This window comes from Sebastes fasciatus, chromosome 21, assembly GCF_043250625.1.
Source record: "Sebastes fasciatus isolate fSebFas1 chromosome 21, fSebFas1.pri, whole genome shotgun sequence".
NCBI classification, from domain to species: Eukaryota; Metazoa; Chordata; class Actinopteri; order Perciformes; family Sebastidae; genus Sebastes; species Sebastes fasciatus.
In genome coordinates this window covers 25157982-25185143 of record NC_133815.1, presented here as the reverse complement: position 1 = coordinate 25185143, position 27162 = coordinate 25157982, and the positions used below count along the sequence as shown (strand labels likewise).

At 43.7% G+C, this 27162-nt stretch overlaps 1 protein-coding gene across 2 annotated transcripts in view; it reads left to right on the top strand.

Moving 5' to 3' along the window:
- The first annotated feature begins 2869 nt into the window (after positions 1–2869).
- The window catches only part of arhgef4 (Rho guanine nucleotide exchange factor (GEF) 4), a 107564-nt gene continuing 83271 nt past the window's right edge, over positions 2870–27162 (top strand). Inside the window, exons 1-2 of one of the 2 annotated variants that reach the window (XM_074622017.1) lie at positions 2870–3245; positions 7950–7979. In XM_074622017.1, the coding sequence (XP_074478118.1) occupies positions 3060–3245; positions 7950–7979 (216 nt within the window). In that variant the 5' untranslated portion in view covers positions 2870–3059. The remainder of the gene's footprint in view (positions 3246–7949; positions 7980–27162) is intronic. The other variant, XM_074622016.1, reaches the window with a different exon arrangement.

Here is a 27162-nt window from a genome sequence, read left to right as displayed (position 1 = left end):
ATACTGACTACTGAAGCTTTAATGAATACACACCGAAGGATTCACAAATGTATTCCACAAAAAATATGTTTCAGTGTCGTTGACTTTACGGCCACGGGTCAGGTGTCACTGTTAACAAGCTGTTTGTGATTCTTCCATTTAGGATCTGAATACTTACTCCACCGTGCAGCCTCCATCAGCTCAGCTCATCTGCTCATCAGGCTCTGAGAAGGACGTTATAGGACAGGGGGAACGACAACACAATAAAGGGTTTAGAAACATTTTGAAACGATACTTCATTTAACAATAAAATGTGGAAGTTCATTCTTGAGCTTGAGGACACAAAAGAAATCATCATCATGGTGGCACCCATCTGCCCCCTATAGTATACTACTATAGTATACTAGTATAGTAGTATACTACTATAGTAGCTAACTGGTACATGGAACAGCCTGCCCGTTAACTACTCCGATCCCACTTCTGGTACGTCAACAACACTTTAACCAAACTGCACTGTTCCATTATTATCAACAGCTTCATCCAAAATATCAGCTTCATCAGCCCACACTGGTACATCAACAGGGACCGTCAGAACATCTAACCACAGTCACACACATTGCTCATTGAGTACATTTAGTTAGGATGTGTTTAATGATGACAAATGGATTCATCTGGAGGATGGAGGTCCAGTTTGTGGTGCTGCTGAACTATATTACATTATACAGAGAGGTGTGTTTCTGTTAGCAGATCCTAAATGGACAAAATAAGAACCTTCAGTAAAACATAATGCATTTAAAGGTCCCATATCGTGCTCATTTTCAGGTTCATGCTTGTATTTTGTGTTTCTAATAGAACATGTTTACATGCTGTAATGTTCAAAAAACACATTATTTTCCTCGTACTGTCTGCTTGAATATACCTGTATTCACCCTCTGTCTGAAAAGCTCAGTTTTAGTGCATTTCAATGGAATTGCAACATAAATGCATTGCTAGGCAACAGTTTGGGTCCATGTTTACTTCCTGTCAGCTGATGTTATTCACATAAACTGCAACAGGAAAGAAACTGGGACATATTTAGAATGTTTACGGTTAAAAACGTGTAATGATCTACAGTATATATTGTATATTTGTGACATCACAAATGGACAGAAATCCTAACAGCTTGTTTCAAACGCACAATTTCTGAAAACGGGCTGTGTGTGTTTCTCCGTATGTTGAGCGTTTTGATAGTTTAACAGTATTATTGTAGCACCTAAATCTGCTTTATAATATAAAACACATGAAAATCCCACTTTTTACAATATGGGACCTTTAATTTGAAATTTGAATGCACTTTTACAGTAGTTTTCAAGTTTTTTTTTCCACATTGTGTGTATGTGACGGTGCCAGCAGGCCTCCATCCTCCACAGTGAACAACAGGTGGTGGTGATTGTGATGGTGGTAGTGATGGTGATAATGATGGTGACTTATACAGTATAGCACTTTTCTAGTCTTCCGACCACTCAAAGCGCTTTACACTACATGTCAGCATTCACCCATTCACACACCCATTCATACACTGATGGCAGAGCCTAAGGTGCCAACTTTGCCCATCAGGATTTAATCTAAATACTCATTCACACACCGATGGCTATGCCTTTGGGAGCAATTTGTGGTTAAGTGTCTTGCTCAAGGATACATCGACATATGACCTGGAGCAGCCGGGGATCGAACCACCGACCTTCCGATTGGTGGACAACCTGCTCTACACTCTGACCACAGCAGCCCCAGAGGGTAGAGCAGGTTGTGGTGATGATGATGGTGGTTGTGATGGTGGTGGTGGTGGTGATGATGGTGGTGGTGATGGTGATGGTGATGATGATGATGATGGTGATGGTGATGATGGTGATAATGATGGTGGTGATGGTGATGATGATGGTGGGGATGGTGATGGTGATGGTGGTGGTGATGGTGATGATGGTGGTGGTGATGATGGTGTGTATGTGACGGTGCCAGCAGGTGGTGGTGATGATGATGGTGGTGATGGTGGTGGTGGTGATGGTGGTGGTGGTGATGGTGGTGATGATGGCGTGTATGTGACGGTGCCAGCAGGTGGTGGTGATGGTGGTGGTGATGGTGATGGTGGTGGTGGTGATGGTGGAAGTGATGGTGGTGATGATGGTATGTATGTGACGGTGACGGTGCCAGCAGGTGGTGGTGATGGTGGTGATGATGGTGATGGCGGTGATGGTTAAGTGTCTTGCTCAAGGATTGTGATGGTGGTGGTGATGGTGATGGTGGTGGTGGTGATGGTGGAAGTGATGGTTGTGATGATGGTATGTATGTGACGGTGACGGTGCCAGCAGGTGGTGGTGGTGGTGATGATGATGGTGGTGATGATGGTGGTGGTGACGGTGATGGTGATGACGGTGATGGTGATGATGATGGTGGTGGTGGTGGTGGTGATGATGATGATTGTGGTGATTGTGGTGATGGTGGTGGTGATGATGGTGGTGTGTATGTGACGGTGCCAGCAGGTGGTGGTGATGGTGATGGTGATGGCGGTGATGGTGATGGCGGTGATGGTGATGGTGTTGATGGTGGTAATGGTGATGGTGATAGTGATGGTGATGGTGATGGTGTTGATGATGGTGTGTATGTGACGGTGCCAGCAGGTGGTGGTGATGGTGATGGTGTGTATGTGATGGTGCCAGCAGGGCGCGCTGTCAGCCAGCTGCAGACTCTCTGCTGGATCAGTGACTCACAGCAGCAGACACTCAGCTCGGGTTTAAAATGAAACAGACTCATGGAGCTTTTAATTTGAAAATTTAACCGACTAACTAATTTAACTTTACACTTGAAGTGTTCCGGGTTCTAGTCTCGGGTCAGTTCTCTGTGTCGTGTAACTGGGTCAGTGCGCTCCGCTCCGAGGCTTCAGGCTGCAGCAGCAACAAGTGGACCGGAGACAGAAGCTGCTCTCTCAGTATGGGAGCCGCTCAGAGTCCCGCACGGAGCTCCGACTGAAGTCCGACATACTGGTAGGAGATCCGGGACCTGATCCTGAACCACGGACCTGCTCACAGCAGCGGGGACAGACAGGGATGGATAACCCGGGTAGTCAGACAGGGATGGATAACCCGGGTAGTCAGACCCGCGGACAGGAGTCCAGCAGCGGAGCCCGGGACGAGCTGCCGGTGGGTCTCACCTGTCTACCGGAGAGATACCGGACCGCCAAGTTCAGCCTGGCGGCTCACCTCCTCTGCTGGGCTCTGCTCAGGTGGTACCAGGTAGGTCCAGACCAGAACCCTCTGTCCGTCCGTCCGTCCGTCCAGGGCTGGGGAAGTTAAAGTAGTAGTTGAAGACAGACCTGGAGAGTAACGTTAGTCTGGAGAGTAACGTTAGTCTGGAGAGTAACGTTAGTCAGGAGAGTAACGTTAGTCTGGAGAGTAACTTTAGTTTGGAGAGTAACGTTAGTCTGGAGAGTAACTTTAGTTTGGAGAGTAACGTTAGTCAGGCGAGTAACGTTTGTCTGGAGAGTAACGTTAGTCTGGAGATTAACGTTAGTCTGGAGAGTAACGTTAGTCAGGAGAGTAATGTTTGCCTGGAGAGTAACGTTTGCCTGGAGAGTAACGTTAGTCTGGAGATTAACGTTAGTCTCTGGTGTAGATTCAGATGAGCTCTCAGTGGTCACACTATGACTTATTAAAGGTCCCATATCATGCTCATTTTCAGGATCATACTTGTATTTTGTGTTTCTACTAGAACATGTTTACATGCTGTAATGTTAAAAAAAAACTTTATTTCCCTCATACTGTCGGCCTGAATATACCTGTATTCACCCTCCGTCTGAAACACTCCGTTTTAGCGCATTTTGACGGAATTGCAACAGGATTGTGTTGCTAGGCAACAGCTTGGGTCCATGTTTACTTCCTGTCAATTGATGACTTGCTATTGACCACCATCCTCTTCCTCTGTGCTTCTGTGTGTACGACATGAACATGCTTAAATTGGACTATTCATACACAGGTAGATATAGATAGATAGATAGAGAACAGCTGGCTTGCACTACACCACCTGTGTTTTTAAAGTAATATCCCTATACAGTCCTTTTGGTCAACCTGGAGCTGATGCATGCTCGCCCTTCAGACATTTGATCTGTAATAAAGTGCACCAGATATTTAGTTTTATTACAAACACATAGAACTTGTCCTGATAGATAGAAAGCTGGAAAGTTGAGGTTCTTATCCCCTGTTGTTCTATAAATCATGACAACATGCACAGCCTGTTTTACAGCCTCCTAGTTGGTCAGATAAATCATTCATGTACACATTAAAGGGGGCGAAAGGGTGAAAGTAACCCCCCCCCCCCCCGTCGTACTCCGGAATCAGAGACTCTATTGTCCCATTTGACCTTCATACTGTGGTTTGCATACCAATATATACCAGGACTCTTATAATGCTATCAGGCACGCCCCTTTGACTCAATATAGGAAACAACTTTCTGTGATTTACTTGGTCAAAAAGCCTGAGATGCATCAATAAGCAGTTTCTATACCATTTCAACATTTTGGCCAAGTATTTTCCATGATATCTGCCATAATGTGATGATATATGATACCTGATTGGTCCACTCCACGTGGGTCTACCAACCTATTTAAAGGTCCCATATTGTAAAAAGTGAGATTTTGTCTTTTATATTATAAAGCAGGTTTAAGTGCTGTATAAATACTGTTAAACTATCAAAACGCTCAATATACGGAGAAATACACACAGCCCATATTCAGAAATTGTGCGATTGAAACAACTGTGCATTTGTGATGTCACAAATATACAATATTTAGACCCTTACAGTGTTTTAAATGAAAACATTCTAAATGTGTCCCAGTTTATTTCCTGTTGCAGTGTATGTAAATAACATCAGCTGACAGGAAGTAAACATGGACCCAAACTGTTTCCTAGCAACGTAATTCCGTTGCAATTCTGTTGAAATGCACTAAAACGGAGCGTTTCAGACAGAGGGTGAATACAGGTATATTCAGACAGACAGTATGAGGAATTTGATGTGTTTTTTGAACATTAAATCATGTAAACATGTTCTAGTAGAAACACAAAAAACAAGTATGAACCTGAAAATGAGCACGATATGGGACCTTTAAGATATTCTCTCCTTTTGTTTGGCAGATTAACCTGATGAAGGTTATTAATAATATATCTCAGAGGACGGTGTGCCAGAGTCTTTTTGTTCCAAATTTCAATATAAACATTGTAACTTTATAAAGTGAACTTATTTGGAGATGAAATGCAAATAAAAAGCAATACTAGGTCTAAAGTATGCCTATTTAATTAACCATGCACATTCAGTAGCACACTCTTCCATCACATGTACACATCATTTACCAGCATCCCATTAAATAGGATTTCAACACAATGTTAAATGAGTCAACTCGACTAGACTTTTATTATTTCTACTACATATATTTGGCAAAGTGTTTCTTTCTATCTGCATATGACATGACAAATACAGCCTGAGCAAACAACCCTTATATTTCCATTTTATTCCTGTTATTTTTTCCCATGGAAAGTCTCCACTTTGAATATACCTGGAATTTTGCAACCCTAAAGCAGAATATACAAATGTGCAGCAAGGGGCTCAGTAATATTCACATCTGTGGTGTAATGACTAATATGTAAGCAACATTTTCACAGTGAAAGCAGTACCGCATTTCATGGAAGATGTGTTTATAGAAGTTCTTCACAGGTTGTTTTATTTGGAGGATTTTTAGATGACAGAAGAGATGAAAGTATCCAGTATAAGTAGACAGATGTGAACAGATCTGTTCCGTTACCATTTCTTCAGTTCTCTTGTGACTCCTCAAATTCATCTTGGGATCCCTTTGATGGCCCCAGCCCCCCAGGTTGGAAACCACCGGTGTATAGGCATTTTGCTTCAGCACCAGTGGGATTGACATTTGGATGGCTTTAGTTGCCGAACCATCAACATACCTTTAAGGTCCCATATCGTGCTCATTTTCAGGTTCATACTTGTATTTTGTGTTTCTACTAGAACATGTTTAATTGATGCAATGTTCAAAAAACACTTTATTTTCCTCATACTGTCTGCCTGAATATACCTGTATTCACCCTCTGTCTGAAACGCTCCGTTTTAGTGCATTTCAACGGAATTGCGTTGCTAGGCAACAGCTTGGGTCCATGTTTATTTCCTGTCAGCTGATGTTATTTACATCCACTCCAATAGGAAATAAACTGGGACACATTTAGAATATTAATGTTTAAAACTGTGTAATGGTCTAAATATTGTATATTTGTGACATCACAAATGGACAGAAATCCTGATAGCTTGTTTCAAACGCACAATTTCTGAATACGGGCTGTGTGTGTTTCTCCGTATATTGAGCGTTTTGATAGTTTAACAGTATTTTTATCGCACTTAAACCTGCTTTATAATATAAAAGACATGAAAATCAATTTTACAATATGGGACCTTTAACTGTACTTTAGTTATCAAATGCAAATACAGAAATGACAATGAATGTTTTATAGATACGGAAAATATGAAGGTCTGTCTTGGATGCTGAAAAAGGAACAGATGTGCATTTATACATTTGGTGAGATATACAAGTGCAGAGGTGTGAAGGCCTGACCTGACCTGTTTGTCATGACTCACTGCACATTGTCTTGACAAAACCATTAGCAAGCGTAATAAGACAAGGGTGTGTCAGGAAGAGGGTCGACCCCCAAGGTGGAAAATGTCCGTGGACTCTGCTCGTGTTCTTGACAAGCAAAGTCATGTCTTGAATCTGCCCGCAGGCTCCTCTCTGCTCAGCAGCTTCAATAGGTTTAGTGGCTCACATCCAGCCAGACTGATCCACCTCTACACACCCACGGATTCCAAGGTTCAGGTCATGGACATCTGCAGACATGCAGCGTGTGCACTTGTCTTGTTTTTGAGTGTGAATGGAAGAGCTTGATTCATTTATTGAAACGAAATAGCAGAATCTCAGGAGCAGGACCACGACTCAACAGTGCCACTTTCTGTATTTACTATAAATACCTGCTTAACCTCTTGAAATCAGGACGATCATGTCCAAAGTTTTCATCAGCCCACGCCAGCGCCAGCAGACCAGCGGCAGAGGCCGAATACTTCTCTGCCGGCCGAGCCTTTTCCTCGCAGCACCTGGTGTAAATATCCTTTGGGGTATGGTAGAGCATTGCCTATTGTATGTTCAGCCCAATGAACCACTCTTTGAAGGGCCTTGGCATCAGGTGATGACAACTGAACCATCTCAATGACGACTGAGCAAAACTACATCTGTAAAGAGATGCAGTTGAAATGAAGTGAGCCTTGTGTTTAAGACTTTTGTCCCATGTATCCAGTCAGGTTGTCCTTCTCTATCTACTCTGAAGTCAGACAGGTGTTGTGCTTCTTGCCCCGTTAGATTTAGTTGGTTTTGAGAAGAGTACACCTTATTCATAAAAGTACAGTTTTGTATTAGCATTTCCTAATATTAATAATAACAATTGGCCACCAGGAAAGAAGATCATGTGTTTAACTTGTGTGCTGATACGTCCCCCTTTTCTTCTTTTTTTTATCATAGCCTTTAAAACAGTATCAGCATATATAGCTTAATAAGCACCAGCTTTGAAGTGACTCACGCAGGCATGAACCCTAGTTACCCATGACCACCCTTACACATTATATAGTGTCGTGTTCATTTTATTTTGTCAACGGGCTGCAAGTCTTCTTTGTGCGAATCCTTTTTGTTTTCAAAAGAATATTTTGACGAAAGAACATGAGGAACATTCTGAGCGCATAACTGGAGTTTGAGAAGTCTTATCGGATGTTTTATTTGCTGTGAAAGTAGGAAGCACTCTGTGGTAGCTTTCTGTGAATTCAAACTGACAGTCGAGTGTTCCTTAAAAGAGTAAATGTCCTATAAATGCCTTACAGAAATGTTCTCTTTCTCTCCTCAGAAACTCAGATGCCAGTCTGCTCCTCTACAGGTAAGAGCATTCCTTTTTTTGACAACATCCCCGACACTTAACAGTGATGCTTTTACAGTCTAGTCAGGATTGTCATGGTAACTAGGTTGAATACCACAAGAACCCTGATCAGTGGAGGGCCCTAACAGCCACGTGCCTGGAGCTACATCTGAAAAAGATTCAGGGTCTTGATATTGTAGCATTTGCACACATGCACACACAGGCCGCTTTATGTGCACCACTTCCAAGCAGAGTGTGATGTTATCGATGCAGACTCACAACAAGGGGATAACCAGGGCCGGGTCCGGGCCCAACCTGAGACGTTCTCTTCTCTTAGACCAGGGGTCAGCAACCTGCGGCTCTGGGGCCACATGCAGCTCTTTAGCTCCTCTCCAGTGGCTCCCTGTGGATTTTTAAAAATGGAAATGAATAACTGTTTTTTTGTTTACATTTTCATTTTTATTTATCATTGTTGTAGGTCTATGGTATGACGGAGTATTAGGGCCACGTTGAGGAAAAAAAAAAAATCTGAGATTTCAAGAATAAAGTCATAATATTAAGATAATAAAGTTATAGGTTTACGAGAAAAAAAGTCGAAGTATTATGAGAATAAAGTCATAATATTATAAAGTAGTAATTCTACGTGTTATTTTCTTTTTTTCTTGTATGATTACGACTTTTTTCTCGTAAAGTTATGACTTTATTCTCGTAATATTACGACTTTTTTTCTCTTAAAGTTATGACTTTATTCTCGTAACATGAATTTTTTCTCGTAAAGTTATGACTTTATTCTCGAAATATTACAACTTTTTTCTCTTAAAGTTATGACTTTATTCTCGTAACATTACGAAATTTTTTTCGTAAAGTTATGACTTTAGTCTCGAAATCTCAGATTTTTTTTCCCTCAATGCGAACCTAATACATTTGTACTTGGGCCCTCACTGCATTAGACTTATATACTATATACCTAGACTATAAACTGTGTTACCTTCATCACAATGATCAAATGTTTTGCGTCTCCAGAAAGATTTTTTGCCTAAAATGGCTCTTTTGATAGTAAAGGTTTCTGACCCCTGTCTTAGACCAAGCAGTGTTACACTCACATACAGTACATGTGTGTGGCTGTGTTGGTGACCAGACAGAAAGCTCTGTTTTCAGACGCGTGTGTTCACCTCTCAGTACGTCTGTAACTTGTACCTGACATCTGTGGTTTGAAGTTTTAGTTCCTATTTGTACTTTCATCTGTCGGCCTAACTGTTCACTGATCACTTTTGGAGCTTTATTTTCGATGTCTGTTCTGGGCAAGTTTCATCCGGCATCATGTACCAAACGTGCAACCTGGACCTAAGTGGCAGAAGGACGCCATTAACCTTCTGTGTTGACGGGTGGTGATGATAATGGTTTCCGGGCTGCCTCGCTCTCTCTGTCCTGTTGGGCAGGTGACCCAAATGTCTGTGGAAGTCAAAGTCAAGACTCACACCTCTCTCTATCCAGTTAGTTATCCATTATGCCGTTACCTCAACTAGAAGAGGATGCAGAGACTCTGAATTGACTTAAAGCCACATAGTAGTTTTGGGGGCGGTGACCGACAGCTTGACGGAGTAGCAACGGCTAACAATAAAGGGGCGGGGCTTAGCGAAGGGTAAATTACACACATTGACAGCAGATGCTAAAACTGATCATTTAAAAGGACTTGTTGTAACTTCTTACACGTATAAATCATTGCGGGTCGGTGTCCCATGCACGCTCGCGTTTTGCTACGCTGTTCAGACTCAGACTGCAACACAAACGCAAAGTTCTATCTAGTGAAGCCCGTCTGTTAAACAGTGTTGGCCGCGCTCGTTCTCGCTCTTTCACTCCACTCCGACGTGCATGCGGGCACACTCCACACTGCAGAAGAGTTAGTTTAGCTCTGAGAATATCTAGTGAATGTACAGTGGACGTTTGTGCAGAAATAAATGCTGCAGCTCCTCCAGACCAACAGAGGTTTCCCGTGTCTTGTGAAGTGACGGGGCTCCGCAGAGAGAAACGTTATCGTCTCCGACCAAAACTTCGCTGTCTCCCCTGTTCCCTCCAGCCGGGGTCGGGAGGCTGAAGCAGGAAAAGCCAACACTAGGATCAGCATTGATTCATGGAGAGACCTTTGTCTGGTCAGCTAACATTACTGCCAAGCAGCTGAAATATAGAGTGATATTGTGCTTTTAGCTGACGTGTGTCGCCTCACTGTTTTGAGCGATGCTCCTTCATGTCTATGTAGAGCGAGCACAAGCGCGAGCAACAGGACGCTGACTTTCGTTGACTTAACGGCCACAGGTGTCGCTGTTATCAAGCAATTTCTGATTCTTACAAACAATCCCTTTAAGTGTAAGAGGACTGAGCTAGCATTGGATGCTTTATTGGAGCCTCTGTTCACCTTTTACCTGGTTTAAGGTTTTTTGGATCACTGCTAATGCTTTTTTTTATATGAATTTCAAAGGCTCACATGACTCCTGCTACTCACTGGGTAGTTGAAACCATGTGGCACCAGAAGCTCCTCATGTTTTAGTATTGCTTTGCAACTCTTTGGAGTTAGTCATGGTACCCTGTGTCAGAAGAGGACATAATTGTTCCGTGCTGTGACTTAAATCTTCAAGAACAACCTAGAAAACCACACCACACGGCTCAAAGTGTAATTGACTGCTTTATCCTTTAAAATCCCTTGTGACCCGTCTCTGTGTTGTTCGGGCACCTCTACACTGCAGTGTTAGGGAGTGAAATCACTTCCAGTACTGTGACCCCCACTTGAACCTGAATACCCCCCAGCTCATATAGTCTGCCTGTCAGCGGTGGATTCCCTGGGAAGTGGAGCTTATTGTGTAAAGAAAACCCAAACTAAATTCCACACTTTGAGGACACAGTGTGGACAAATGGTATCAGAAGCCCTCTCTGTAATTTACAGAAGTATAAGGAGTTGGGTCTGGTTCACTGTGGAGGTCAGAAACCACAGCACACAGCAGTAATAGAAGCTGTGGGAGCTGTCTGGACCTGCTGCTGCTCAGTCTGCTGGTTCTGTTGGGTTCACAGTTTTACAATCAATAATCTCAACAGCAATACAGAGAGGCTATGACACTGTTTTTCTTGTGTTCTTCATCAAATGTAATAAAATGTTTTAAATCTAAAATGGCCAGGGTGTTTTTAAACTGAACCAGTGCTTGTTAAAGCAGTTTAAAAAACCTCAAACCCAGCAACCGTGCAGCCGATCCAGAAGTCTGCACAGACCGGCCATTTTCTCCTGCTGACTGGATGTCTTCTCTTCAGTGGCTCAGTAGTTTCTGTCTGAGGGCATCTCAAAGGGCATTTAAAGCTGCCAGGACGACGCCGGTTGCCAAGCGCTAACTGCCACCTTCTCTGTGGCTCGTTTCAGGAGGCCAGCATGAAGGAGCTTCAGTCTGCGTCCGTCCGCAGCACATCACAGTGTGTTACAGCAGATTATCAGAGTCAGGGCCCGCGTGGGATCAACTCAGTTCACATCGTGCAGCCGGACGGCGAGCTCAAGCTTTCTGTGGTGCAAACAACAGTAGCACAATATTAATCTGTGTAATTTAGTTTTGTTTTACATTAGGGATGCACCGATACCAGTGTTTCCTTCTCGTTTAACACAGTTTGAAGATGGTTACTGCTAGGGATGCACCGATACCACTTTTTTTCAGACCGAGTACAATTACAAGTAGCCTACTTACATTTGGGTACTCGCCGTTACCGAGTACCGATACGAGTACTTCTCTGTGCCAAAAGACCCTCGTTAACAGCCAGCTGGAGGGTGTGAGCGACACACGGCATGCTGGGGAGTCCCGCATAAGAGGCGGTCTAGGTCGGCTTGGAAAGGCTCGGGGTCGGGCGCACCACCGGTCCGTCTCGCCCGCAACGTCGGGGAGGTGGAGCGTAAGGACCAAAAAGATGGTGATGAGAGGTTAACGTCACGCTGCTGTAAAGTGGTATCGGTGCCGTTGTATCGGAGATGTTTTGCGAGTACGAGTATATGAGCCCAGTATCGGACCCGATACCCAATACTGGTATCGGTATCGGTGCATCCCTATTTTATAGTGTACTATTGATTTCATTATCAATTAATTCATATATGTGATAATATCCTTTTAAATACAGCTGGGCATAATTTGATGTCTCGATACTAGTGCCAATAGAATACCAAAACAATTTTCAATATCTTACTTTGAGAAATATTATCATGTTTTCATGAAAACCCTTTTTTGAAAAGAGAGTTGACATATTTAGATTTTCATATTCATACAGCTGGCCCCAGTATTCAGAGTTCAGCACTGCATACTCCACCCTGATAGTTCCTAAATCAGAAAAGAACAACCTCTCATTGCAGGGACACGGCTGAGGAGATAGACCCAGTCTCTCCTGATTGAAACACCGGTAACGTTCCTTAGTTTCACAGAAAGTCCCAGAAAGCCTCTAGAAAAGTTCCTTCAGTGGAGTAAGTAGCCAATAATAGTGATACTTTTCTATATCAGAATACAGCACAGGCATCTTTCAGTAGTCAGAGATTCTGACTCTCCTGGACCTGCTGCTGCTCAACTACTTCCTCGCGTTCCCCAACAACCCTGACACCTAAGAATTCAAGTTTGTTAGTGTAGTTCAGAGGTCTCCAACCTTTTTTTTCCCTCTGAGAGCTAATTTGACAAAATGAAAGTGTCTGAGAGCTCCACATAACACCAAGGTGTACATCGCCAATAGCAGACATAATGTCTGTCTTCCTTTTATGGTCCTTTAATAACGTTTCAGCCACCGCAATCATCGCCTGTATCACAATCCCACCATAGGCGAAGGGCTTTTTGTGTTTCTTTACGACGTGTCCACTAAACTAAACTAAACGTTGTCCTTCTTCATCGGTTTGGTAAACAGAGACTGTCGTCTTTAAAGCCTTGTTTTCAGCTCCTTTACCTTCTCCGTTCGTAGACCGCTACCAGCCAGAAAAGTCCCGTGACAAGTTGCCGTGGACTTTGGTGAAGTGGAGCTCAACGTTACATCTTTGACAGACTGACAACGCTCGCACCACAAATGAGACACACACACTTGTCATCACCCATTCCTCATTAAAATCGTATATTTTTTGCCTTTTATTGGCCTGGCTATTTCATTGTCAAATCTGGTGTACGTTTGCTGGTCTGCTAACATCGTCTGGTGTTACCGCGTCGCTGATGTCATGAAATTTGAAAGCAGCGCAACTTGTTTAATTGTCGGCTGATTGGCAAATAATCATTTTGTGTCAGAAGGGGACCGGGATGTCTGTGAATTTGATTGGATAGACATTTAAACTGGTTTACAATGTGACTTTGTGTTTTCAAATTTATGACCATATTCTTGTAGCCTATATACTGCCTCCCTCTGGCCTCCCTCTGGCCTCCCTCTGGCTCCCACTAGCCTCCCTCTGGTCTCCCTCTGGCCTCCCTCTGGCCTCCGTCTGGTCTGCCTCTGGCCTCCCTCTGGCCTCCCTCTGGCCTTCCTCTGGCCTCCCTCTGGTCTGCCTCTGGTCTCCCTCTAGCTCCCTCTAGCCTCCCTCTGGTCTCCCTCTGGTCTCCCTCTAGCTCCCTCTAGCCTCCCTCTGGTCTCCCTCTGGCCTCCCTCTGGCCTCCCTCTGGTCTGCCTCTGGTCTTCCTCTGGCTCCCTCTGGTCTGCCTCTGGTCTCCCTCTGGCCTCCCTCTGGCCTTCCTCTGGTCTCACTCTGGCCTCCCTCTGGCCTCTGGTCTCCCTCTGGTCTCCCTCTGGTCTCCCTCTGGTCTCCCTCTGGCCTCCCTCTGGCCTCCCTCTGGTCTCCCTCTGGTCTCCCTCTGGCCTCCCTATGGTCTCACTCTGGCCTCACTCTGGCCTCCCTCTGGCCTCCCTCTGGCCTCCCTGTGGTCTCCCTCTGGTCTCCCTCTGGCCTCCCTCTAACCTCCCTCTGGCCTCTCCTCTGGCCTCCCTCTGGCCTCCCTCTGGCCTCCCTGTGGTCTCCCTCTGGTCTCCCTCTGGCCTCCCTCTAACCTCCCTCTGGCCTCTCCTCTGGCCTCCCTCTGGTCTCCCTCTGGTCTCCCTCTGGCCTCCCTCTGGCCTCCCTCTGCCTCCCCCTCTCTCCTCTCTCTCATGGTCTTCTTTTATGTGGTTCAAGTGCAGCAGAGACGAGAGGAGAGACAGACAGTAGCTGTTTTCCTGCGTCTCCACCACCACAGGGTGTTTCTCCAGCCCTGCTGCGGCACACAGGTGATCCAGTTTCAGTCTGTGAGGGAGCAGAAAGAGGAGTTAAGGTCCAGTTTCAGTCTGTGAGGGAGCAGGAAGAGGAGTTAAGGTCCAGTTTCAGTCTGTGAGGGAGCAAGAAGAGGAGTTAAGGTCCAGTTTCAGTCTGTTAGGGAGCAAGAAGAGGAGTTAAGGTCCAGTTTCAGTCTGTTAGGGAGCAGGAAGAGGCGTTCAGGTCCACCGAGTCTTTCTGAGTGACAACAGGAGGAGTTTGTTACGCAACAACCGCCCTCATTAGTTCCACTGTGTTAGACTTGTGTTGTCTTTGTTCGGCCGGAACTTCACTGAGCTTTCCTCTCTGTTAGAAGTTCTAACAACAAAACCTACGTTCTGCTGCCTCAGTCATGGGATTATGGGATAGCAGCAAGGCCAAAAGCCTAGTTTCATTCATTGTAAACCATCAGGGTCGGGATCTGACCTCTATGGAGCTGTGAAGTGGGAAGACCTGCTTTTCCCTGAAGTATTTTTTCACCAAAGGCTTCTTTTAATGAATATACTTTATTTAACCATTCCTTTGAATTATTTGAACTGCTTTTATAACTGCTCTGCTGCTATAACTCTCCTTAAAGAGACGAGCCGCTCCTCTGAATTTTTCTCGGCTTTTTAATTCATTATTAACATTTATTTTAAACGTTTAATCGATAATCGGTTCAAGTTTTTTTTAAAGATAGTACTGAACGGGGGAGGAGGAGAGAGAGAGAGAGAGAGAGGGGATGACATGCAGCAAAGGGCCACAGGTCAGATTCGAACCCTGGGCCGCTGCGGTCAGGACTCAGCCTTCATACATGGCGCCCGCTCTATCAGGTGAGCTGCAGCGGCGCCCCCGGTTAAAGTTTTTAACGTCGGTTAATGGTTAAACGGTTAATATTAACATCCCTAGTTCTGTATTCTGTATTTGGCAGCAAGACTCATCTTGATTTCATCCAATGTGAACTGGTTTGAATAGCTGAATGTTTCATCAGGTTTCTACAAAGTGTGATTTCTTTTAGGTACACATGCTGGACTTTTTTATTAGAGAACCAGATATTCAGTCGTTTGTGTTTTCGTTCTCTCGATTCAACTTGATTCGTGTCCATCGGAGCTTCGAAGAGCTATCGGTCAACTCCACAACCCTGGAAGATCTTATGATATAGATATTTAGATGATCTATGTTGTGGTTCTATAATAGCTGTGACCTTCTTTATTGTTCGCCCTCTTTCCTTCTTTGCCTCTTTCTGACAAACACACAGTCTAAATGTGAGCAGACACGCGGCTCTGACTCCTCCATGTTTATGTGAGAGTTCTGCACATCCACCGTCAGTATGAGGGGGGGCTCTTCAACACACAGTTGCAAAGTTGACACAAGAGATACTCAGGAATTTGTCTCATTTCACATCCAGCTGAGCTGAGGGGAATGAACACTCAGCTGTCCTGTAGTTTGTAGTTTGTAGTCTGTAGTCTGTATTCTGTAGGCTGTAGTCTATTATCTATAGTCTTTAGTCTTTAGTCTTTAGTCTATAGTCTGTAGTCTGTATTCTGTAGGCTGCAGTCTATAGTCTTTAGTCTGTAGTTTTGCAGTCTGTATTCTGTAGGCTGTAGTCTTTAGTCTGTAGTCTATAGTCTTTAGTCTGTAGTTTTTAGTCTGTAGGCTGTAGTCTGTAGTCTGTAGGCTGTAGTCTTTAGTCTGTAGGCCGTAGTCTTTAGTCTGTAGTCTGTAGGCTGTAGTCTGTAGGCTTTAGTCTGTAGTCTGTAGGCTGTAGTCTAGTCTGTAGGCTGTAGTCTGTAGGCTGTAGTCTGTAGTCTTTAGTCTGTAGTTTGTAGTCTGTATTCTGTAGGCTGTAGTCTATAGTCTGTAGTCTGTAGGCTGTAGTCTTTAGTCTGTAGTCTTTAGTCTGTAGGCTGTAGTCTGTAGGCTGTATTCTGTAGTCTGTAGGCTGTAGTCTATAGTCTAGTCTATAGTCTGTAGTCTTTAGTCTGTAGTCTGTAGGCTGTAGTCTATAGTCTTTAGTCTGTAGGCTGTAGCCTGTATTCTGTAGGCTCTAGTCTGTAGGCTGTAGTCTGTATGCTGTAGGCTGTAGTCTAGTCTGTAGGCTGTAGTCTGTAGGCTGTAGTCTAGTCTGTAGGCTGTAGTCTGTAGGCTGTAGGCTCTAGTCTGTAGGCTGTATTCTGTATTCTGTAGGCTGTAGTCTGTAGGCTGTAGTCTGTAGGCTGTAGTCTGTAGGCTGTAGTCTTTAGTCTGTAGGCCGTAGTCTTTAGTCTGTAGTCTGTAGGCTGTAGTCTGTAGGCTTTAGTCTGTAGTCTGTAGGCTGTAGTCTAGTCTGTAGGCTGTAGTCTGTAGGCTGTAGTCTGTAGTTTGTAGTCTGTATTCTGTAGGCTGTAGTCTATAGTCTGTAGTCTGTAGGCTGTAGTCTTTAGTCTGTAGTCTTTAGTCTGTAGGCTGTATTCTGTAGTCTGTAGTCTATAGTCTAGTCTATAGTCTGTAGTCTTTAGTCTGTAGTCTGTAGGCTGTAGTCTATAGTCTTTAGTCTGTAGGCTGTAGCCTGTATTCTGTAGGCTCTAGTCTGTAGGCTGTAGTCTGTATGCTGTAGGCTGTAGTCTAGTCTGTAGGCTGTAGTCTGTAGGCTGTAGTCTAGTCTGTAGGCTGTAGTCTGTAGGCTGTAGGCTCTAGTCTGTAGGCTGTATTCTGTAGGCTGTAGTCTGTAGGCTGTAGTCTGTAGTCTGTAGACTGTAGTCTGTAGGCTGTAGGCTGTAGTCTGTAGGCTGTAGTCTGTAGGCTGTAGTCTGTAGGCTGTAGTCTGTAGTCTGTAGACTGTAGTCTGTAGGCTGTAGTCTGTAGGCTGTAGTCTGTAGTCTTTAGGCTGTAGTCTGTAGTCTCAGTTCACTTAGAGCATCTCAGCTGTCATTTCAGTCCAAAATGTATGAGAGGATAAAGAGTTTGAGATGGACCATCTTGTTCACAAAACATGGAAGTTAACAAACATTTAAGTACATAAATAATAATGCAGATCATAAATGAAACAATCAACACAGTGACACCAACAAGGCCATACACACAAGGATTCTCCCTCCACCCCCATCCCACACCACACCAACATAACGTGAAAAGAATGATGAAAATAATAATAAAACAACTATAACTAGTCTATAGTCTGATGGGACTTTAAACTAAAGGCTCAGACTCTTATCATGCATGAGAAATTTGGAGCAGATTGGAAAATGTATATGCCGAAGTTACAACAACTTCCTGTATTTTGGCAAAGGTGCTTTTTCGCCGACACGGTAACGTCATTCCATAGAAACTCAAACTTTTCATCATCACAAAGGTCTTCAGACTGTACTGACCAAAGATGAAGTCGATCGGGTTAAATCTCTAGGAGGAGTTAGTTCAAGTACAGAGTCTGGAAATGGCAAAAAATACCCCTAAAATAGCACATTCGATTCATCATGGCTGACTTCCTGTTGGGTTTAGGATAGACCTCCAAGAGGCTTTTTGGTACATCTGGACATGATGAATATGCTTCATATCTAGGTGAAACCACAACAACAATTTTATAGAAGCTAATAATAATAATAATAATGATAATAAACATTACAGTGGGCCAACGTTGTCGGTGCTCGGGCCCTGAACGCATCACAGGACTGTGTCATTGACAGCGTACGGAGGGGTCACAGAATGAGAGCAGCACGTCCAGCATGTCCATGACATCACTTGTTTGTATGAGTGTGAGCCAGGGCTTCAGAGTACGACTGGGTTGCTTTGATCCACCTCTAACCCACATTCTTCCAGCAGCTGAAAATAGAGAGGAAGAGAAAGAAAAGGGGTCAGAAGAAGCAGAAAGGAACGGGGAGAGCCAAAGAAAGCATTCCTCACACAGGAGGATGAAATGAGCCAGAGGGAGCGTAATGACTGACTATTCTTTTTCTGGACCTGTGGTTTCTCTGTGCCCGGTCATTAGGTTTCTCTTTCTCTGGCCCCATGGCACAACAGAGAGAGAGGAGAGAGAGGAGAGAGAGAGAGAGAGAGAGAGAGAGAGAGAGAGAGAGAGAGAGGGATGACTGGTCTGTGGGGCAGACGAGGGAACTGACATGATTCCTTTGTATTATTCTGACAGGTTGGCGGTGAGACCTCTCTGTGGAGGATCTACTGAGTACACTGAAGGATCACACTGAGAGTCATGTTTCATGGTTTTAGAGGAACATAGAATTACTCACCATGTTAATGAGCTTTGCTCCACTGGTTCTCAGCTGGGATGGAGCTTCTCCTCTCACCATCCAGCCGTCCAGCTGGTCTCACTGTCACCTCTCATTAGAGCTCAGACCACACAGTCTGACCTATTTAGAAAGCATTCTGGGATTGTTTTTGTCCATAAACTGAACATTTTAACAGGACTCTCAATTAAGGTTGTACCGATACCACTTTTTTTCAGACCGAGTACAAGTACTTACATTTGGGTACCTGCCGATACCGAGTACCGATACTAGTACCGATACGAGTACCGATACGAGTACTTCTCTGTGCCAAAAGACCCTCGTTTACAGCCAGCTGGAGGGTGTGAGCGACACATGGCAGGCTGGGGAGTCCCGCATACGAGGCGGTGCTCCGCGACCGGCTCTGGGTCGGCTTGGAAAGGTTCGGGGCGAAGGTGGCTCACGGCCGCAGCTTTACAGCGCTCCCCGCCCGGACCTCCCGCACCGTGACGGGGCTCCCTGCGCAACTGTCAACCGCGTCGTGCCGCGGCCCACGAAAAAGGCGGCAGGGGTCTGCGGCGATGTCGGCAACCCACCCGACCCGTCTTGAAACACGGACCAAGGAGTCTAATGCACGCGCGAGTCAGAGGGTGCAAGCAAAACCCCGTGGCGCAATGAAAGTGAGGGCCGGTAGCCGCCGGCTGAGGTGGGATCCCGGCCCAGCGGGGTCGGGCGCACCACCGTAAAGTTGTATCGGTGGCGTTGTATCGGAGCCGTTTTGTGAGTATGAGCACAGTATCGGACCCGATACCTAATACTGGTATCGGTGAATCCCTACTAGTAAGCTATCTTGCAAAAGAAAATTATATGTATAAATGGTTTAATTGTCCAACCTCTGTCTCCCCAGGTGGTAGTAAGAAGTCAAACTTCACTAAACATCATCAATTCCAAATAACTTAAATAGCTGTAACTTGCATTGCAGGCTGTAAGTAGACATTGGCAAGCCACTCATGTGATTTAAAAGATAAATGTACTGCATATACAAATTAAAAGAGTAGGGAATTTAACCCAGCTTCAATTAATCCAGCCCTATCCAACCGCGTTGTTTTACACTGACTATAAGAGAGCTTTGCAGGAGTGTCTTTACCACGACTTCAATTAATCTGTGTCTGTTTAGCTGCTGTAAGAGCGAGAGACATTTCTTTCTTTCTGCCTAAACTATTGGTTGTGACAGACCCAAATCATCACAAAGCATGTGATCTGTTGCCAAAAAGCACATGAAGGGCTCATTGTTTTCAAGCTCTGTCAAAACATGTGCCATCAAGGGTCCCTGTATCTGCTGTAACAGGTTACAACTCTCCTAAATATCAGCAGGCTCTTCACTTGTTGAGAAAGTTGATCAAATGTTTAAAGGACCCATATCGTGCTCATTTTCAGGTTCATATTTGTATTTTGTGTTTCTATTAGAACATGTTTACATGCTGTAATGATCAAAAAAAACTTTATTTTCCTCAAACTGTCAGCCTGAATATGCCTGTATTTACCCTCTGTCTGAAACCCTCCGTTTTAGCCCATTTCGATGGAATTGCGACGGAATTGTAACAGAATTGCGTTGCTAGGCAACATCTTGGGTCCATGTGTGCATCCTGTCAGCTGATGACATTCACATACACTGCAACAGGAATAAACTGGGACACATTTAGAATGTTTATGTTTAAAACTGTTCACAGGGTTTAAATATTGTATATTTGTGACATCACAAATGGACAGAAATCCTGACAGCTAGTTTCAAATGCAGAGTTTCTGTATACGGGCTGTGTGTATTCCTCTGTGGATTGAGCATTTCGATACTTTCACATTATTTATATAGGACTGCTTTATAATAAAAGAAACATAAAAATCTCACTTTTTTACAATATGTCCCCTTTAAAAGTAGGACCAAACATGCGTCACCAGCTGGCCAGTTAGGACTGATTTCCTCCTGTGAGACACCTGATAGCACAGAACCAGATCCTGGTAATGAGCCCAAATGAAGGTACATTCTCCACCTTGTCCTGTAGCTGATTTGCATGTCCCCTCTCATTAATAATTTAGTTTGAGGAAGCAAAGCGCAGCGTTAAATTGCCACTTGTGGAGAATGGAAGGGGTGGAGGAAAAGTGGAGGGGCTCTTTAAGGTTCATATAGTTAGTTAGTTGGCCCCGGGCCTCTGCAACGCTTGTTATGCAAATGAAGGAGTGGATGCGTGATGATTTCCTCCTGTAACTGTTGGTTACTCAGGAAATATGGAGGGCCCGCTGTCTTCCACTCACTTAGTGTGTAGAGAACTCTTCTTATTCTCTCTGTTGAGTTAGTATTAGGTCTGGTGTAATGGTTACGATGTGAACAAAATGAAGCATTTCAGTTTACTAGAATAGAAATGCAGACGACTGACATATTTTCTCTCCTGCAGGTGAGAAAAAGTAAAAGGCCACCATGTGCCCTCCCCACTACCTCCACATACTTTTACTCCACTCTCTAACAGCCCTAGTCTCTGTGTTTCTGCACTCACTTCCTGTCTCAGTGTTGCATATTTTATCAGGACTTTGTCCTCTTAATCCCGCTGACCGAGCTCTAATCGCTCGACTGTTTCTTCAGCTGTCAATGAGCTCAACATCAGAATTATTTCAACTGCTGAATTAGTAGGAAATGTAAATTGCAATTCGGAGGTCTGGAACCTAGAACCTACAGCTGTTGCAGAACCTACAGCTGCTGCAGAACCTACAGCTGCTGCAGAACCTAGAGCTACTGCAGAACCTACAGCTGCTGCAGAACCTACAGCTGCTGCAGAACCTAGAGCTGCTGCAGAACCTACAGCTGCTGCAGAACCTACAGCTGCTGCAGAACCTATAGCTGCTGCAGAACCTAGAGCTGCTGCAGAACCTAGAGCTACTGCAGAACCTACAGCTGCTGCAGAACCTACAGCTGCTGCAGGACCTACAGCTGCTGCAGGACCTACAGCTGCTGCAGAACCTACAGCTGCTGCAGAACCTACAGCTGCTGCAGAACCTAGAGCTGCTACAGAACCTACAGCTGCTGCAGAACCTAGAGCTGCTGCAGAACCTACAGCTGCTGCCAGTGGCCAGTTAGTCTATGTGGTGTGTTCAAGTGCAACTTAACAGAGGATGTGAGGCAATGGAAGGCATTTTATTGGTTGTTTTTTAGCCTGTGCTAGTTCTTTGAGGTCAGATCTTGGCTTAAAGGTCCCATATTATAAAAAAGTGAGATTTTCATGTTTTTTTTATTATAAAGCAGACTGTGAAAGTATCGAAATGCAGGGAAATACACACAGCCCGTATTCAGAAACTCTGCATTTGAAACAAGCTGTCAGGATTTCTGTCCATTTGTGATGTCACAAATATACAATATTTAGACCCTTTACACAGATTTAAACGTAAACATTCTAAATGTGTCCCAGTTTATTCCTGGTTGCAGTGTATGTGAATGTCATCAGCTGACAGGAAGCACACATGGACCCAAGATGTTGCCTAGCAACGTAATTCTGTTGCAATTTCGTCGCAATTCCGTCCAAATGCACTAAAACGGAGCGTTTAAGACAGAGGGTAAATACAGGCATATTCAGGCCAACAGTATGAGGAAAATAAAGTTTTTTTTTAACATTACAGCATGTAAACATGTTCTAGTAGAAACACAAAATACAAGTATGATCCTGAAAATGAGCATGATATGGGACCTTTAAAGGTCACATATTATACTCCATTTAAACTAGTTATTATAGGTCTCAGACACCTCCAAACCATGTCTCTGAAGTTTTTTTTTCAAAAAAACAATCAGATCATGCATTCCAGCATGTCTCTATAACCTCTGTTTCAGCCCATTTCCAAAAGTGCTGATTTCTGTGTCTGTAGCCTCTGTCTCCTCCCACTCTGCTCTGATTGGTCAGCGTTTTCTGTCAATCAAACGTCCTCAACAACACAGCGTCACCCTCCTCGCCCCCCTCGCGGCCTGAGAGCAGGGAGAGAGAGGAGCTAGAATAGAGCTTATAAACCACTTTAAAGTTTATAAACCAGAAACTTCACCCAGCGCACGTTACCGGAGGAATCTGATCAGAAATCGGCGACACATGATGAACATCTGCGGTCCAGATTCCAGGTTTTCCTGACGGTTTCTCTCAGGTAAATAATACTATTTATATCTCTGTTAGTTAGCTCAGTGTTTACCTCATGCATCAACTCTGTAAACCGTAAACATACACTCTGTTTTACGTCTGTCTTTACAGATCCATCTGTGAGAAATGACCGACAGAATCATCCCAGAGGAGAGCAGACAGCTGTGGGCAGATGGGAGATACAGAGCTAACCCGTTAGCATGTAGCTACATGCTAACGGGTTAGCTCTGTTTACATGGAGATACAGAGCTAACCCGTTAGCATGTAGCTAACCCGTTAGCATGTAGCTACATGCTAACGGGTTAGCTACATGCTACCGCTATGACACGGTGTGTAAACACAGCGACCATCAGGGTGGAAAATAGAAGATGTGAAACAGTAGTCAGTTCATTATTTCTGCTAAAAGATAAATGTATGGAAGATCAGAGTAATGGTATATTATTTACAATAGTAGCTGTCTCTGTGTTACCATGACTACAGACCACCGGAGCTTAGCTTACCATAGTTTACCAGAGCTGAAGACTTTCTCCTGTACCATGTTAACATAACTAACTAACAGGTGAGATGATTACAAATGCTGTGAATAATTAATATTGTCATCTGTCAACTCAAATAAAGTTTGACTGTGAAACAGAAATGTGTTGTGTTGCTTACAGTCACTATTTACTACCTGTAATCTGCTACATGCATGACATCAAATATATATAATATATAAATATCATCTGTTTAAACAGTGTAATTACATAAAGCCTTTGTGAAAGAACATGTTATATTTAGATGATGGGAGTACATGAAGCCTGTTCTGCTGGTTCTTGCAGACTAACAGTAGGAGCTACTTTGCTCAAGTTCGGTTGAGGAGGAGAGACAGTGACGCGCTGTGGGGCGGGGTCAGCTACTGAAGGTTCTGCTCTGGTTCGACCAGGAAACCCTCACGTGGCTTGCATTTCTCAAATGACGTCAGAATACAAGGAAAAGGATGGTCTTTTATGATACTATGGTGGCCTGTAGACACACTGGGGACAGATATTGATGTTTAAAAGACATGGAAAAGTGCATTTTGCATAATAGGTGACCTTTAACATACACTTAAATATGACTTACAAGGGGTCCCCAACAACTCAGCTGTCTATACCTAATACAACAGCAGGATGAATGTTCTAATGTTCATTTATTGTTAAAACTGTTGTAGAGAGCAGTATGATTATTTTGGAAGATGTAGTTTGCGGTGCTGTTGAACTGCATTACATTCTACAGAGAGGTGTTTCTGTTATTTAGCCTACCCTCATTGATAGAGAAGGAGTGGACCACATATTAGAACCAGCTGTCAACAACAGCACCACAACCTCCAGGCTCCAACATGATCACACCTCTCTAAAACAAGTTTAAACAAAAAGTGAGCATTAGAACCTTCATGAAGTGGGATTTACTTCAGGACTGCTGTATTAGACTGCATCAGTTTTAGTTAAGTCAGGGGTCAGCAACCTGCGGCTCTTTAGCCCCTCTCCAGTGGCTCCCTGTGGATTTCTAAAAATGGAAATGAATAAGTGTTTTTTTTTACATTTTCATTTTTATTTATCATTGTTGTAGGTTTATGGTACGATGGCACGACGGAGTATTACGGCCACATTGAGGAAAAAAAAAAATTATTTGAGATTTTGAAAATAAAGTTGCAATATTACAAGAATAAAGTCATAGGTTTGCGAGAAAAAAAGTCGTAGTATTATGAGAATAAAGTCATTATATTAAAAGTAGTAATTTTACCTGTTATTTTCTTTTTTTCTCCTAAACTTCTGACTTTATTCTCGTAATATTGCGACTTTTTTTCTCGTAAACTTTTGACTTTTTTTTTGTAATATTATTTCTTTTTTTCTCGTAATATTATGAGTTTATTCTGGAAATCTCAGATGTTTTTTCCCTCAATGTGGCCCTAATACTCCGTAGTACATTGTCTCTTTGGCCCTCACTGCATTAAACTTATATACTATATACTTAGACTATAAACTGTGTTACCTTCATCACGATGCTCAAATATTTTGCGGCTCCAGACAGATTATTATTATTATTTTTTGCCTAAAATGGCTCTTTTGATAGTAAAGGTTGCTGACCCATGAGCTAGGTGTACCTAATAAACTGGCAACTGAGTGTAAATTTCTTCATACTCCTATGTTAGTGCTGCGTTTCCCATCATGCCATGTTTTGATGTTTGGATGCTGTGGAAAAATCACATCGCTGCTCAAAACTTGTCTGCCACAGTTCTGGTGCTGCCTTGTTATTCAGTGTACTGGACCGTACTGGAGACCCAACGGGTCTGAGCTCATGGCTGTTGTTCAGTCAGCAGGACTAGGTGTTGTGTACTGCTGATGGGGCTCCTCATCTTTCATCCTTGCCTCTTCCTTCATTAAAGGACTCATCTGAAGAATCCATGGCCTGTGTTTTTCTGTTTGTAACGAGGGGCGAAGAAGAAGGTTCAAGTGTTTTTCCCATGCTCTACAGTCCATTCAGGTCTAGACAGCAGCCTGCTACTACTAGGCTGTAGTTTAAAGCTCCCAGTGTGCTCTATACACTGTCCTCCACCTCTCTGCTCAGGACAGAGCCCTTCTGTTTGGAATGGATGGTCTATTCCCATGAGCTTAGCATGTTACAGCAGCACACACATTGTCATGTATATGCAGAGTCCACAATCGTGTCCACCAATGAGAAAGGAAAACCCCCCTGTCCCCTTCTCCCATTGAGTTCTGTTGTCATTGCCATGGAAAACAGAGTATAATAGGTTTCTGTATTCAGCAAGTGGTTTAAAGTGGCAGTAGGCAGTCTATATTTTTTGGCATAATTTGGCAAAAATTCCATAATAACTTTTCGGCATATTGCAATTCAAGTGTTCTGAGAGAAAACTAGACTCCTGCTCCTCCTCATGTCTCTGTTTTCAGGCTTTAGAAAGTCTAGCCCGTGATGGGAGACTTTGACCAATCACAGGTCATTTCAGAGAGAGAGCGTTCCTGTTGGCTGTGCTCCGGTCATGTGACCAGAACTCGGCGTTCCTTCACCAGATTTCACAATGGCAGCGGCGTCACAAACTTTCTCATTTTACATCTAAACCGTGCACTACAAAATGATTCTGAAAACATTTGAGGAGAGAAATAGACATTAATGTAACAGAATATTGATTCATATTTGATCAGCGCTGCCTAGTTTGAGTGATTGACAGCTAGAATACCCTTCTGATGTACCACCAAGTACGACCAAAAAGTGATTTAAATATGTTTGTTTTGGGGCTTAGAGATGTTCCCAACGACTAATTTCCCTTACGTTTAAACCGAAGTTTAAACTCAGACTCGTCAAATAGTCTAAATAAGTAAGAAAACATTCACAATAGTGAACAGACAGAGAACTGTCTAAATAGATCACAGTTTAATCAGTAAGGTTAAACATTGTGTATAAGAACTGTTTAAAATCGTTTAAAATAAATGGTTTGTTGGTTTGTTGGTTGGTTTGTCCGTTTGGAGGATAACTCCAAAAGTCTGCGATGGATTTGAATGAAATTCTTTGGAGGGGTGGGGTGTGGCACAATGAACAATCCTTTTAGATTTTGGTGGCGATCCGGATCATGATCCGGCTTTGGGATTTTTTTTGTTTTAATAACTATGTAGAGTGAGCACAAACGCGAGCGCGAGCAACAGGAATAGTCCCTTTAACTGTTAAAGTAAGATTTGTGGCCAATAAGCAACTGTTTAGTGTTTATAATTTTCAAAATAAATGAAAATGCATTTTCTTTGTTCTCCCTATTGCACCAAAACCGAGGTACATACCAAACCCAGAATTTTGTGTAGCGTTCCACCCCTAGTGTTAACGTCATAAAATATGATGACAGGCATTTGAAACTTCTTCAAAGCGTTGTATGTAAAAACAATGACATTTGATACAGTCCTATCTGTGGTCAGTCTTGTTGATCAGGAGATAACCAGACTGACTGCTGAACCCAGCCGCTATTTCGCAAAGAGAAGGTGGTGGCTGGCGCGGTGACAGACCCACGGCAGAGCCGCGGGACTACGATGTGGCAGCCCGACGTGCTGCTGCGCTCTGCTTACCAGGGACTGGATCCCGGTACGGGGTACGGACTGCTGCTCGGGCTGCACAGCGTGGAGGATGTTCTCACTGTAACGTACTGGGAGCTGCTGACAGGCTTCTAGTGACATATTACGCACACAACGAGGTTTGTTCCCATCCAGACCGCAGTGATTGCTTTTCAGAAATCTTCAAAGTCTTTGTTTTACTGCTACATTTTTTGTTGAACATAAAAACGTTCTTGTTGCTGATCTTTCTCTGTGACAGTGTAATATACTCTGTACTGTGTACTATACAGTGTAATACTCCCATATGGCCAACTTTTTCTTTTACTTTTATTTGCAAACAAACGTGCGCATGACACCCGCCGTCGTGCCAGATTCTCACCCAGCCAGTGGCTTCTTCTCTTAATCAGCAGCTGGTTACTGTTGTCCGAGACCGACGGCAAATAACCAACACAACATTTAGCCGGCGCAAACTTGATGCAACACAACAGATAAACATCGGCCACTGCCTTCAATCCTTTTACATAG